At 45.4% G+C, this 14,853-nt stretch overlaps 1 protein-coding gene across 2 annotated transcripts in view; it reads right to left on the bottom strand.

Annotated features, from left to right (window-relative positions):
- LOC137537576 (interferon-induced transmembrane protein 5-like) overlaps window positions 1–14,853 on the bottom strand; it is a 98,279-nt gene that overhangs the window by 51,524 nt on the left and 31,902 nt on the right. For both annotated transcript variants that reach the window (XM_068259447.1, XM_068259448.1), the window contains exon 2: window positions 7,591–7,706. In XM_068259447.1, the coding sequence (XP_068115548.1) occupies window positions 7,591–7,610 (20 nt within the window). In that variant the 5' untranslated portion in view covers window positions 7,611–7,706. The remainder of the gene's footprint in view (window positions 1–7,590; window positions 7,707–14,853) is intronic.

Below are 14,853 nucleotides of genomic sequence, written 5' to 3'. Positions count from 1 at the left end.
CAAAACTGACGCTTCCATATCGCAAACCTCCGCGATCTGCGGAGCAGACTGCAAGGCATCTAGGACAGAAACACTGGAGCAACTGTCATCAGGCAACAGGCCTGCACAGGTGCGAAAAGAATAAGACATAGATTCATTTGCAAAAGAAATGGCGACATCAACAGGATAAACTTTATTAGGCATAAAAATTTTACTTTTGACGCTGCATAGTCGAGAAATTTTCCCCATAGCAGGGTCACAGACAGAAGATCTCAAAGATCTGTTTCTAACTGACAAAGGATCCCACACATCCTTGAGGAAACCGGCAGACTCATGCCGATCACAATCTGCAGGAACATCCGAGAAACAGGCATCAGATCGCACAGATTCAAACTGCACACTGTCAGGAGAGAATCCTTCGGGATTCGCACAGGAACCAACCACAGCGGCACACTCATTCATTTCAGATTGCACAAAGTCAAGACTCTCATGCTTTACCCCAGAAAGGCAGGAACAATCATCCGACAACGATGTCTCTTTATTGGAATCAATTGGTTGGTGTGTGTGCAACTCATTCAAAATCGTTTGCCACACATAGATCACCAGATCCACATCATCCTTGTCACATTCATCAGAATCAATCAGAAGGTACATGGAATCGAGACAAGCATTCAAGACATCTTCGCTTTTTGCGATGTAAAAATCGCAAAAGGCTTTCCAATCAAAATCGAATTCTTCCAGCAAGGCCCCAATATCCCAGGAAGCAAATGGGGGTTCAAACAGGCCAGTATCCAAATAATCTCCATAGGGGTGGAGTTCAGGAACAAGAACAGATTTTTTAACTGCTTTAATGTAGTGTGCGATCCTACCTATAGCAGGATCCACATAAGCTTTGGATTGGGGCAAAAAACCTGGAAACTGATCAGCAGATGCATTATAAACATCATTATCGTACTGCATGGTTTTGCCCATTTCAGACTTGACAGAAATAACCTCTTTATTTGTGGTTGCTAGGGGCAACGGATCTTTCCGCTGGGAAGCCTTCCTAGATCTTTTACGTTTAGACTTAGGGTTCGTATAGACGTACGATAAAGATCGTTCGTTACGAACGATTCGTGACGTTTACACGATATTCAAATTAGACGGAAAAGATCGTTCGTAATGAACGATTGTGTACACACGTGAACGATATAAGTATAAAGTACTGAACGACGAACGATTAAAAAATGCGTGCGCAAACGGAAGTGACGTTATGACAGGCAATAAGAACATGCGTTATCGGACGATCTTTGTACACACTGCAACGATCGAACGATTATCTTTCGAAAAAATCCGCCGGGTTGGATCGGTCGGATTGAACGATAACGGTCGTTATCGTCCCAAAAAACGATCGTTGGAAAATTTGGAGCGCACGATTATCGGTCCAATTGTCGTTATCGTTCGTTTTTGAACGATCGTTATCGTACGTGTGTACTCAGCTTTAGAGGCTTTGGATGGCTGCTTTGTGGATGAAAGAGTAGATGGAACAGCTGATTGAGCTGCTGACAACAACTCATTAAGGGGGTATGGTAATTGAGGTAATCTCAGCCAATTGTGAATTAAAAAGGCCAAGAATTCCAGGGGTCTTTGACTCAGGGTGGTATGATTTAACACATGATTTAACACATCATAACCCCACATTGACATTTCGCCCCCCAACAGAATGTAGACCATTTGGGGGGCCCAGGTAGACACTGGGGTGCATTGGAATTCAGGGTTCGCTAACAGTTTCGTACACTCAGACAAAAATTCGTCTGCTGATTCAGGTTCAAGTTTTTTAAATCTCTTAAAGGTACAAGAGCCATATTCGACAAAATCGTACAAATCGGAAATTCCGTCTACACTGGGGTTTTGGGTTGGGCTGGACATTCTGTAACGATTGTGGAACTTTCTCCGTGATCAGCGCACACCCGGCGGAAATCCTCCACAAGCGTATATTTGCAGGCACCCAGCAAAAGGTGCTACGCACCTGTAGAGGGAAATTCCTGTCGGCAGATGGCGCTGGGGAGTGCAGAGGAACCAATCCTCTGTACCTCCACAAGTACCAGACAGGAATTGTACGAAGCGCAGAACGCAATCGCAAGAGAGGCGATTGCGAATGAGATTGAGCAAAGGGACAGGTTGTATGTGTGTGCGCCAATCCAGTCGCCACTCCGCGACCGCGCACACACAACAGCAGATATGAAATAGGAACGCGATCGCGAAAGGTGCGATCGCCAGACGTGACACAAGGCAGATCAGAATAGATCACGAGGGTAGCAAAGGCACAGCAAATAATACAATAAGGAGATACGGAAAATAATAAACGCTAGCTAACCGCGAACACCGCACTCATTCGCAACAGTGCACGCGGTTATGCGCGGTCTCCACGTGATAAGCACAATAGAGACAAGCACGCCTAACTAACCATCGACAGACAAACATGAAACAGAGGACGCGAGCACTTGCTTAACGGTTACCTCACCGAGCCTGCAGCAAGCGTAGCGGACAAGACAGACACACGAAAACAGGGACAAGCGAGAGATAGGATCCACAGCACTAGCGAAAAGTGGCTAGCGCGATCCAGGTACAGAGTAGCAGAACAGAAGGATCCCCAGCGCTAGCGAAAAGTAGCTAGCGCGATCCCAGGAGACAGAACAGAAGAGATAGCTGGTAGCAACCGCTGCACCAGCTATACTCCAAGAACAGAGATCAGAACCATTTCCTGTCGACCACCTTTGGGGCAGGACAATGGCAACAGGCAAGACAAGACAGAACAGGCAATACAGATAATACAACCTGACTGGGCTAGAAGGGAAGCCTAAAGCAACCCCCAGGAATTAACTATACTAGATAGCAATGGCTGACACTCCAGCAGTGTCCATCAGGAACAGACTATGGAAAGGAAATGTCCAGCAAAGCATTCTGGGAACCATAAAGCTCTTATAGTGCCAGTCATCAAAGAAGGCAGGTAGGGGATTTGCATAATGAATGTATGCAAATTCCCCAGCAAGAGAACAGACCAGAAACTTGCAATGGAAAGACAGGTCTCTGTTCCAGAGACCTGCAGCCCACAGACTAGAGGAATGGACAAACAGCTGTCTGCCTGTGCAGCCAGCTGAGCGGATCATCACATTTACATAGATATTTAAAAAGTTTAGACCCTTAGGTAAATATTTATGTGGTTTTTTTTATAGTAATGTTTTTTGTTTTTTTTATTAAACATTTTATGTGGGCATTTTTGGGAGGGTGGGTGTAACGATCGGTGTAACACAGAGATGGTCTGATTACCGGTGAACTGCAGTCTCACCAGGAATACAGAATATACCCGATTATTGGTGATCTGCAGTATCACCGATAATCAGATATATCTACTAACCTCTGGACACCAGGGAGAACAAGTGAGTGTTTATGCAACAGTATACTTTGAGCACTTCTCCAGAAGTATGTTCCTTCCTATGGCCTAGACTCTCCAGGATTGAGGAGCTAGGCTGAGGGTAGGAAGGTCAGAGCGTGAGTGACACCCAAGAGGGAGGGTGTCACTAACAGGTCTGGGAACTGCCTCTAACAGTAAGGCCAGTTCTCGAGGTCAGCAAGCCAGGTCGTAAACACACAGACAGATAAAGTACAGAATCAGGATGCAAATACAGAGTCCAGGAACGAGCAGAGTTTGGCAACAGGATATCAGAAATAGCAAGGTACAAGATCAGAGTTCAGAGGGATCGTCAGACAGGCGGAAGGTCATAACAAATAATACAATGCAATGTTCCTAATGCTAAGGTGTGAACGCCTTGATGTCAACACCTTTGGAAACTATGCTAGAACACAGATACAAACAAGGTCTGAGTGCTACCACGTTGTGATCGCAACGGCAGACAACCAGAGAATGCCCAGCACCCAGTATATATAGTAAGGTGCTCTCCGGCACCTCCCCTAAGTGTTGGACCAATGGAAAGTGGTGAAATTGTCAGCTGACCAGCCTGGTCAGCTGACCCTTTTCTGGCTGTCATATGGGCTCTGCCTCTCAGCGCGCGCGCGCGACCTTCGGAATCTGTGTGGACTAGCAGTCCCAGCCACACCAGACATGTCTTGCAATGTAATCCCTGATTCAAGCGCGGGGACCGCCTCCCTGCTCTCTAAGGGAGAGGCGGTTTCCCCGAGTCCGGCTGCACTGTCAGTAGCTCTGCTACCTGTGCAATCTGCCGTCTCCAACGCGGAATCCGCCGCTCTGTCTATGCGGCATGCGGCGGTTTCTCCGCGTTGTGCCGCCATGTTGGACGCTGAAACAGCCGCCTCACTCTGAGCCCTTGCGGCGGCTTTTCCGTGTTTCCTCACAGTGGGATATAAAAGTGTTTTATTTGGGGAAATATTTGTGTATTGTAATGTTTTTTTGTTTTTACTTGTAGTTTTACTTTTTGGCCACAAGATAGCAATCTTGAGTTTGTTTACATGACGTCACTCTAAGCGTACAATGTACGCTTAGAGGGACATAGCTTCAGAAAAAGCGAAGCTTCCGAGAGAAGCTGTCGCTTTTTCAGCGGGGGAGAGGAATCAGTGATCGGGCTCCATAGCCCGATACATTGATTCCGTGGCTACCGAATCGGTGGCCGGGAGTGCGCGTGCACACGCGCGATCGGCCGCGGGAGCGCGCAGGAGCGCGCCTGTCCTCCTTGACATTTTTATACGTCAAGGAGGACAAAGTGGTTAATATTGTTAGATCGTGTCTTCTTTTCTGGAAGAGAGTGGGGGCCTTTAAAGTTAAAGAGGAACTCCAGTGAAAATAATGTAGTAAAAAAAGTGCTTCATTTTTTACCATAATTATGTATAAATGATTTAGTCAGTGTTTGCTCATTGTAAAATCTTTCCTCTCCCAGATTCACATTCTGACATGTATTACATGGTGACATTGTTACTGTGGGCAGGTTATGTAGCGGTTTCTAGCTGTTTTGGCTGTTAGAGACAGCTGTAAACAGCTAATTCCTGTCTGTGAACATTGTTACATTGTGGCAGTTTGCCCAGAGTACCGCGGTACTCAGAGCTTCTTGTGGGAGGGGTTTCAGCACAAAATCAGTCATACAGCGCCCCCTGATGGTCTGTTTGTGAAAATCATTATATTTCTCATGTAAAAGGGGGTATCAGCTACTGATTGGGATAAAGTTAATTTCTAGGTTGAAGTTTCTCTTTAAACTTACATTTAGGCTGAGAACTGTCGGATGTGTAGATCTGGTGATTATACTGCCAGGGACAAATTGCAAAAATGCGGAGGGAGGAGGATTAGCATATGCATATAGATTTATATCTATACTATGTTTTTTCTTTAGGATGGGAATAGACCTCTGGAGTTTTAGGACCCGTTTCCACTATCGCAAATCTGCATGCATTGTCTGCATGCGGATTCGCATAGCCAATACAAGTGGATGGCCCTGTTTCCACTTGTCAGTATTCCTGAGTGTTTTTCTGTGCAGGAAAAATCTGCACGGAAGAGCCGTCAGAATTTGCACACCGCTATGCGAATCGCCACTAATGTATTTAATAGGGAAATCGCATGCGGGTTTTGGCATGCGTATTTTACCGCGATTTCGGATAGGAACTAATGTTAAATCACACAGGCAGTAACATGGTTAAAATCGCATTAATACTAACCTATGCGAAATCGCATGGAAATCGCGGTAAAATACGCATGCGGAATCGCACCCGCATGTGATTTCGTCAGCGGGGAATCAGCGGCGATTCCGCACCGCACAAGTGGAAACGGGCCCTTAAGGTTTGATTTGCTTCTATAAAATGTTATACAGCTTTTTTTTTATAACATTGCATTATTCTACAATATTTGCAGTTTACATATTACTCAGCATTCTACAGGCCCTAAAAGTTTTTACAGAACAGGCAGTAAACTTTTTGACCTGTCCTGAACTGTTCTCTGCAAAAGAAAAACTCAATACAGCTGAGATAACCTAATCTGAAGTCAGAGTTCTCTGCTACTTTCAAAGTTGCAGAGCTCAATGGCTATTTGCCTAGATAACAACTAGAGTTTCTTAATTCTTAAAGAGACACTGAAGCGAAAAAAAAAAGATGATATTATGATTTGTATGTGTAGTACAGCTAAGAAAAAAAAACATTAAGATCAGATACATCAGTCTAATTGTTTCCAGTACAGGAAGAGTTGAGAAACTCCAGTTGTTATCTCTATGCAAAAAAGCAATTAAGCTCTCCGACTAACTTAAGCTGGCCATACACTGGCCCGATTTGCGCCCGTTTCGACAGCAGATTCGATCACTGGGATCGAATCTGCTGTTAATCGTTCACGCTACACGCCGAATTTCGATCCATTTCGTCCGATCCCGTCGATCGTGCCGTGCGGAAAATAACCGTCGATCGCCCGCGGGTAAAGAGCGCATCGCTAGCGGCGTTCGAGTGCCCGACGACCGACGCAATAGAGCCCGCATACATTCCTGCCGGGCAATAGAGCCCTCTACTGTTTAAACTTCCTGCCGGGCTAGAAGAAGTGAGGCATGCCGGACCTGGAGACCAGAGCGCAGACAGAGCAGCGGTGACCGGGGGACTGGAGTCGCGCCGGCGGAGCAGGTAATGTATGCGGGCGGGCGGGGGCAGCAGCAGCAGTACCACCACAACAGATTGTGATCGGTCTCAGGCTGAAATCGGTTCACAATCTGTTTGCTGTAAAGGTAGCCATACGATCCCTCTCTGATCAGATTCAATCAGAGAGGGATCTATCTGTTGGTCGAATCTGATGGCAAATCGACCAGTGTATGGCCACCTTTAGTCGTGGAGAGGGCTGTTATCTGACTTTTATTATCTCAACTGTAATTGAACTGTTTACTTTTCCTCTGCTAGAGGAGAGTTCATTACTTCACAGACTGCTCTGAAAGACTCATTTTGAATGCTGAGTGTTGTGTAATCTGCACATATTATAGAGTGATGCAATGTTAGAAAAAACACTATATACCTGAAAATAAAAATATGAGAATATTTTCTTTGCTGCTAATCTTCTAGTAATTATTCATAGTACACAACCAATTCATTATATCATATATATTTTTTCGCTTCAGTGTCTCTTTAAGGCCCATACACACGTCGTATTTTTCCGAACGACGGAAAGTTTTAACTGTTTACTAGGAACATATTTCCAATAGATTTCAGTATGAAATCTATTGAAAATCGATCTGATGGCATTTTTTTGCTATCAGATTTCCATTAGGTCCCATGCAAATTGATAAGCAATTTCTTTAGATTGACCTAGATTTTCCATCATGTCAGATCGATTGAAATCGATCGAAATCGGCCGCAAATCGATCGTGCAATCGATTTGCGATCGAACAATATCGATCGATCAGCCGAAAATCGGCTGAGTGTATTGGCCCCTTAGACTTATGTCTCTGCTCCTAATGCTTTATTTCTTAGCTGTACTACAAATACAAATCATTATATCATAAAAAAAATGTTTCGCTTCAGTGTCTCTTTAAAGTGTAACTGTTGGGCATAAAATAAAAAAAATCAATTATTTATTTTTATCTTGTAAACAAGTAATAGGGATACTAACTAGGTAATCCAAAAGTAAAAAATCACTCTTACTTTTCTTCTCCATAAAACATAATTCCCCAGTTTCAGTGGCTCTTATTTGGTACATTTGCCGCACAAAGTGAGTTTCAAGGCATGCTGGGTTTTCTTTTTTTCTTCTTTAGTACAAACTATGAGATAGAGTAAAGGAGGAGTGAGACCTGATTGAATACAAATCAGTCTTATTCAAAAGTACAAAACTTTATTCAAACATATGCTCATTATTAAAAACTGCAAGATAAAAATCCCACCATATAGCCCATCCCCCACCCCATCCATGCACATACCCGCCCAGGCGTCCCCTATACTCTCCCCCTCCTAAACAGAGATATGTGCACACGTGTTAATGGCTGCGCAGCCCTGCAAAAATAGATCAAAACCTTGTTATGAAAAATTGCTGCCGAATCCCTCACAAGTAAAGACTTATGGATATCATAGGAAGTTCATTTGAAAAATGGATTCCAGAGCATTCATCCAGTACATAATGATTCTTTCATGTCATATAGCCTCCTATATTGTGCATACGATCTTCCAAAAATAAATGGAGTGCTCAGCGTCCCATCAGGCTAACAAGTCACCTCAGTATAGTATATTGATATGGCAGAGTACAGTCCTGTAATATAGCATAGCACAGCACATGCAGTATGATTCCTAGGGAACTTTTAACAAACAGGCACATCAGATAGCAGCATGTGTCAGATTGAAGCAGCAGCAAGGCACATCCAGTGCTAGCCAATTCACAATGCAAAGCAAGCAGACAAGGCGCATGGCAATATTAACAATGTCTCTGTGCAGGCCGCATGTGCATGTGCAGTTGAGGTGCCCTCAGGGCTCTTACTGTATCCACCGGTCTGTTGTTGGTCTGCTGTGATAAAGCCTGGAAAGACTGGCCGAGTCTCTGAGGTATGGAGAGAGGGATGCAGCACCTGGTTTAGGCAGCATGGAGGCGTGGAGGAGAAGACCTCATGGTGGAGGACGGCGTCCTCGATCGATTTCGCCGGACTCTGCCGGCTTCTTCAGGAGGCGTGTCTCTCTGTGGACCACGCTGCGCCTATGTGCAAGCCGCCGTCCAATCCGACCGCATGTACGGCGCCTCCCGCCCCCACACCAGGGCCAATGCGAGCGGAGGGGCGGAGCGGGCAGACACGACGGGCGCGCCCAATAGCACACCCGGCGCGTCCGCCGAGCCCCGCCCCCCCGCACGCAGGCCCCGGGGAAGGGGCGGGAGACGCCAGAGCAGCCGGATCAGACGGCGGCAGCACAAGCAGACACAAGCGCTCCACATCCCATCCCAAACCAACATCACAAGAACAAAGTGACTATACAGTAGTAATCATTATTCGTAATTAGAAACCGCCTATCATATGTATATGTGGCTTTACAAAACCACAAATTTAAATAGGTAATTTAAATCACAGTACATAATTCCGCTCACTCTTACATTTTGACTACCCCCCACCATAAAAAAGGAAGAGATGTGCATGCCTGCACATCCCTGTCCAGATGGGGATCAAGCCAATTATGGCATAAACACAAATCAAGAAATTTCTTTCTCCCTAAACATCATGCGGAAAATTAGATGTGAGATGCCCCAGCAGGGAGCCCCCAAAGCCCCTCCCACTAGAAAAGCAACACATACCCTTCAGGTGTAGGATGCTGCGCCAAAACTCCCTAAGGTGGCAGAAAGGGAACATAGCTTGTGTTTTCATTGAGGCCTGGTTCCTTAGTTGCCTCCAAATCAAATATCCACCTTGCTTCACGTTGTAGAAGCAAGCGATCCATGTTACCACCTCTTGCAGAGTTATGAATTCTGTCCAGACCAACAAAACGCACATGTTGAAACCTGCCACCGTGAGCGGACTTAAAATGTTTCGCCACGGGAGTAAGGTTATTATAATTTGGACTTTTGATACTTGTGATATGTTGCGAGATGCGTGTACGAAATTCATTCTTGGTCTTTCCCACATAAAAGGCCCCGCAAGTGCAGAGCAACAAGTAAACCACAAGAGTAGTACTACAATTTACATAGTGTGGGAAACACCAATCCCGGCCATCCGGGAGGCGGACCGATCTGCCCACCTGAATGTAACGGCATACCGAACAACCACCACAAGTATATGTACCAGTCACCTTACAGTGCTTCTTGTTGGCCCGAGGATCGACAAAATGACTGTTAACCAAAAGATCCCGTAGGGACGGTGCCCTCCGGAATGAATAGAGGGGAGTTTGTGTTAACACTGTGCTCAATTTGGCATCATTAGTGAGGATGTGCCAATGCTTATCCAATATCCTCGAAACCTCTCTATGCTGTGCCGAGAATCTGGTACAGAACCTGATTACTTCTGACCTCTCGCTGGCGGGACATCTACTTCTATCCAATAGGGCAGATCTATTACTGGCATTAGCTCTCTTATAAGCTTTGATAAGAGTCTTATTCTTATATCCTCTTTGTCTGAATCTCGATCTCAGCTGCAAGGCCTCCCTCTGAAAGGCATCATCCTCTGAACAGTTGCGTCGAATCCGCAAATACTGTCCAGTAGGGATACCATTAATGGTATGTTTTGGATGGAAACTTTCTGCTCTCAGAAGTGCATTTGTTGCCGTTTCTTTCCTATATAAACTTGTAGAGACAAGGCCCGCAGCCGAGACCGAGATCAGAAGATCCAGAAATGGAACCTCAACATGACTCATGTGCACAGTAAACCTCAAATTCCAAATGTTTTTATTAATAATTGTAATGAATTGTAGCAATAATTCTTTGCCACCCGTCCAAAAAAGCAAGATGTCGTCAATGTACCTGTGCCAGGCCAATGCGTGGCACAGGTACATTGCCAGGCCCTCATTGGAAAACAGCTCTCTCTCCCACGCCCCCAGGTACAGGTTGGCATACGACGGAGCACACGTGGTGCCCATCGCTGCCCCCTGCACCTGGAGGTAATGGGTGTCCTCAAACAAAAAGATATTGTTTCTCAAAATAAAATCCGGAAGAGTCAACAGAAACATATTATGTGCAGTATTCTGTATGCTCAACTCCCCCAAAAATATCCTAACAGCCTCCACACCCAAATCGTGTGGTATACTTGAATAGAGGGCCTCCACGTCCAGAGTCACAAGCAACACACCAGGAGGAAGCTGAAGATTTTCTAAAATCTGCAGCAAGTATGATGAATCTCGAACATATGATGGCAATGCACACACGTGCGGCTGAAGATGTCTATCTATATATGCGCTTGCCCGTTCAGTGAGAGATCCCCTACCCGATACTATCGGGCGCCCCGGGGGTTTTTTGAGGTCTTTGTGAACTTTGGGAAGTGAGTAGAATGTTGGCAAAACCGGATTAAGTACCTTCAAAAACGTCACTATATCCAAATCAATTACCGTGCGGGAAAAAGCGTCATCTATTATTGCAAATAGCTCCCCCTGGCAGCGTGCAGCTCTGGACGGGGAGACCCTCACATAACAATCCTGGTTCTTCAAGATATCCAGGCACATCTCTCTGTAACGCTCGGCCCTCATCAGCACAATGTTTCCCCCTTTATCTGAGGGTTTAATGACCCATTTTTTGTTTAACATTAGCTCTGTAAGTGTGTTGCGTTCAGACAAATCCAGATTGTCACCATCTGTCTTATGTCCTCTTAGTTTGGAAATGTCCCTTTCTACCACCTCCATGAAAGTTTTCAAATTAGGGAAAAGAGAAAAAGGTGGAAATTTTTTTGAAGTGTTCCGTAGTCCCACCTCCTCTAGGGTAGGGACAAAATAAGATGCATATACATTTGTATGTTCGATTTGAGAACAAACCTCAGTATCTCCTTGTAACTCTTTTAAAGCTTGGATGATAGCAAGATCCTCATCTGACCACGGCTTCTCTAAAATGCTTGAGGGGATTTTTTTAGGTTTATCACCGTAGAGGGCCTGTAATAAAATACGTCGTCCAAACAAATGCAGATCCACTATTGTATCAAACACATTTATATTGTATGTGGGACAAAACCCCAAACCCTTCGACAATAATGACAGGTATTCCTGAGGGATCTCCTCATCTGTCAAGTTGATAACTTCTAGATCTGCACTTGAGGCTTTGGCTCCTCTACTGTTGGTTTCTGTCACCTTCCCACCTTCTGCCCGGTGGCTAAAAAAGCCGAGGCCGAAGATGAGGAAGGTAACCCACCATCTGAATCCTCCTGACATGACGACTCAGTATCCTTACTTATGTTGTCCTGTTCTTTACTCTTTTTACTCCCTGTTTTACTAGGGTTCTGCCCAGCTTGTTTCTGTCTTAAATTATATTGCTTTGGATTATCCTTCCCAGAGGCAGAGCTATCCGAGGCGGGAATGCTGCTGCCTACAATACAATATCGATCGATCAGCCGAAAATCGGCTGAGTGTATTGGCCCCTTAGACTTATGTCTCTGCTCCTAATGCTTTATTTCTTAGCTGTACTACAAATACAAATCATTATATCATAAAAAAAATGTTTCGCTTCAGTGTCTCTTTAAAGTGTAACTGTTGGGCATAAAATAAAAAAAATCAATTATTTATTTTTATCTTGTAAACAAGTAATAGGGATACTAACTAGGTAATCCAAAAGTAAAAAATCACTCTTACTTTTCTTCTCCATAAAACATAATTCCCCAGTTTCAGTGGCTCTTATTTGGTACATTTGCCGCACAAAGTGAGTTTCAAGGCATGCTGGGTTTTCTTTTTTTCTTCTTTACTTTTCCCTTAGACTTAACTAATGCAGCCTGATTGGCCGAAGCCACTTTCCCTCCTGTTTTCCCCTCCCACACTTCTGTTCCTCTCTGATTGGCTAATATTTCTCATGCTGAGACAATGCACTTTCTACTGCAGAGCTGGGTGGGAGTGTTTGAAAAATGGAAGGAGGGCGGGCAATGATACAAAGACAGAGTAAGGCAGGAAAAGATGTCAGGATTGGCTTCAAGATAGACACAGTCACAATGGAAAATCTTTTTTTTTTATTATAGAAAAATCATCAAAATCAAATGTGGATAGTGCAATACAGTACAGATTAAGTATTTATCTACTTATACTGTATACCGTATATACTCGGGTATAAGTCGCAAAATTTAGGACTGATTCAAAGTAAAAAAGTGGGGGGGTCGACTTATAGTCGCATAGTCCTGAATTTTGCGACTTACAGCCTGAGTGGGGTGAGGGTGTGTGTTATGGATGTGGGGTGTGTGTGTGTGTGTGTGTGGAGGGGTTACTCACCATCCATCGCTGGGCGCAGTGTCCTCTTTTCCTCTCTTCTCCCTCACTCGCGCGTCTGCCCCCTTAAGAGAGATGGTCCGGCTCCCAATGTCACATGACGTCGGGACCGGAAGTTACCGCGCGAGTGGAGGAGAAGCGAGCAGAAGAGAGGAGACTGCGCCCAGCGGTGGATGGTGAGAGGAGACTGCTGCAGCGGCGGGGAGAGCGGGCATGGAGGCAAACATCCCACCTTCCACAGCCTCTATCCTCCATCTACTTCCTCTCCCACGCATCCCCTTGTGCTGATACCAGCGTCTCCTGTGATGATGTCATCACAGGAAACGCTGGTATCAACGCATGGGATGCCTGGGAGAGGAAGTAGATGGAGGATAGAAGGTGAGATGTTTGCCTCCATGCCCGCTCTCCCCGCCGCTGCAGCCTATACATGGGGGCAACTGTACTGGCTACCTACCTATGCTACTGGCAACTATACTGGCTACCTACCTATGCTACTGGCAACTATACTGGCTACCTACCTATACTACTGGCAACTATACTGGCTACCTACCTATGCTACTGGCAACTATACTGGCTACCTACCTATACTAATGGCAACTATACTGGCTACCTACCTATGCTACTGGCAACTATACTGGCTACCTACCTATGCTACTGCCAACTATACTGGCTACCTACCTATGCTACTGGCAACTATACTGGCTACCTACCTATGCTACTGGCAACTATACTGGCTACCTACCTATACTAATGGCAACTATACTGGCTACCTACCTATGCTACTGGCAACTATACTGGCTACCTACCTATGCTACTGGCAACTATACTGGCTACCTACCTATACTAGGGGCAACTATACCTGGCTGCCTACCTATGCTGGCTACAGCGTGTGTGTGTGTGTGTGTGTACAGCGTGTGTGTACACACACACACACATTGTGAGGGTCAAATTTTGGGGGTCGACTTATACACGGGGTCGACTTGTATCCGAGTATATACGGTATGTGTTTTTTTTTTCTGAGATAGTATGGCTGACAGCTCCTCTTTAAAAGACAAATCCAAGAATCTAATTATTTTGTAGAACGATCTATCTCACATAACATACATGGTGAAATAATATAAATAATTTATTGGTTATTTGTGAGACCTTGCGGAGCTGGACTTCTGCACCAGAAATGTTTAAATTTGTATTTATTATTAAGGTAATCCCCATTGTGAAATTTTTCCATTGTGAATTTTTGCATAATTATCGCAATCTACAAATGTATTCTCACCTAAAGGCGTGTACACATGCCTGATTTATTCAAACGACGGGTCGTCAGACCCGCCCGAGGGGTGGCCGTTCTGGCGCCAGTTTCCCTGTATGCACAGTCTGTCGGCAGGCTGATAAGGCTTGTGTACGCACCTTAACTTGCAAAATAAGATCGCCACTTGTCAATTTCTAACTGAATTATGATACATAGCTGCAGTGCCAAAGGAAACACCAGGGGAGACCTGGGTTCACATCTCGGCTCTTCCTGTTCAGTAAGTCAGGACCTATTCAGTAGGAGACCTTGGGCAAGACTCCATATTATTATTATTTATATAGCGCCGACATCTTTTGCTGTACAGAGCACTGGCGTAACAATAGGGGATGCAGCCCCTGCACCCGCGGGGGGGGGGGGGGGCCCACTCAGCAGGGCCATGCAGAGGGTCCTTAAGTGGGGGTTGCTCAAATTTTAAAAAGGGGCCTCGCAATGCCCCCCCTTCCACCCCCCCCCCCCCACGCAATTCCCCTCCTCGTTTCTGGCTAGGGGGTATTCATTGTCATGTGGGTGCTGAATGCAGATGCTGGGTGCCATATGGGATCTGGGTGTGAGTACAGAGTGTCATGTGGGTTCTGGTTATGGGTGGGTATCGAGTGTCATGCGGGTGTTGATTGCAAGTACTTAGTGCCATGTGAGATGTGGGTGCAGGGTGCAGGTACTGGGTGTGACATGGGTGTGAATATTTGGTGCCATGCCTGTACTGGGTGCCGGCTATGGGTGGGCATTGGGCGTCACATGGGTTTTAA

Source organism: Hyperolius riggenbachi, chromosome 11 (genome assembly GCF_040937935.1).
Source record: "Hyperolius riggenbachi isolate aHypRig1 chromosome 11, aHypRig1.pri, whole genome shotgun sequence".
In the NCBI taxonomy this organism is placed as follows: domain Eukaryota; kingdom Metazoa; phylum Chordata; class Amphibia; order Anura; family Hyperoliidae; genus Hyperolius; species Hyperolius riggenbachi.
The sequence above is the reverse complement of the archived record's forward strand: the minus strand, read 5'-3'. Positions and strand labels throughout refer to the sequence as shown.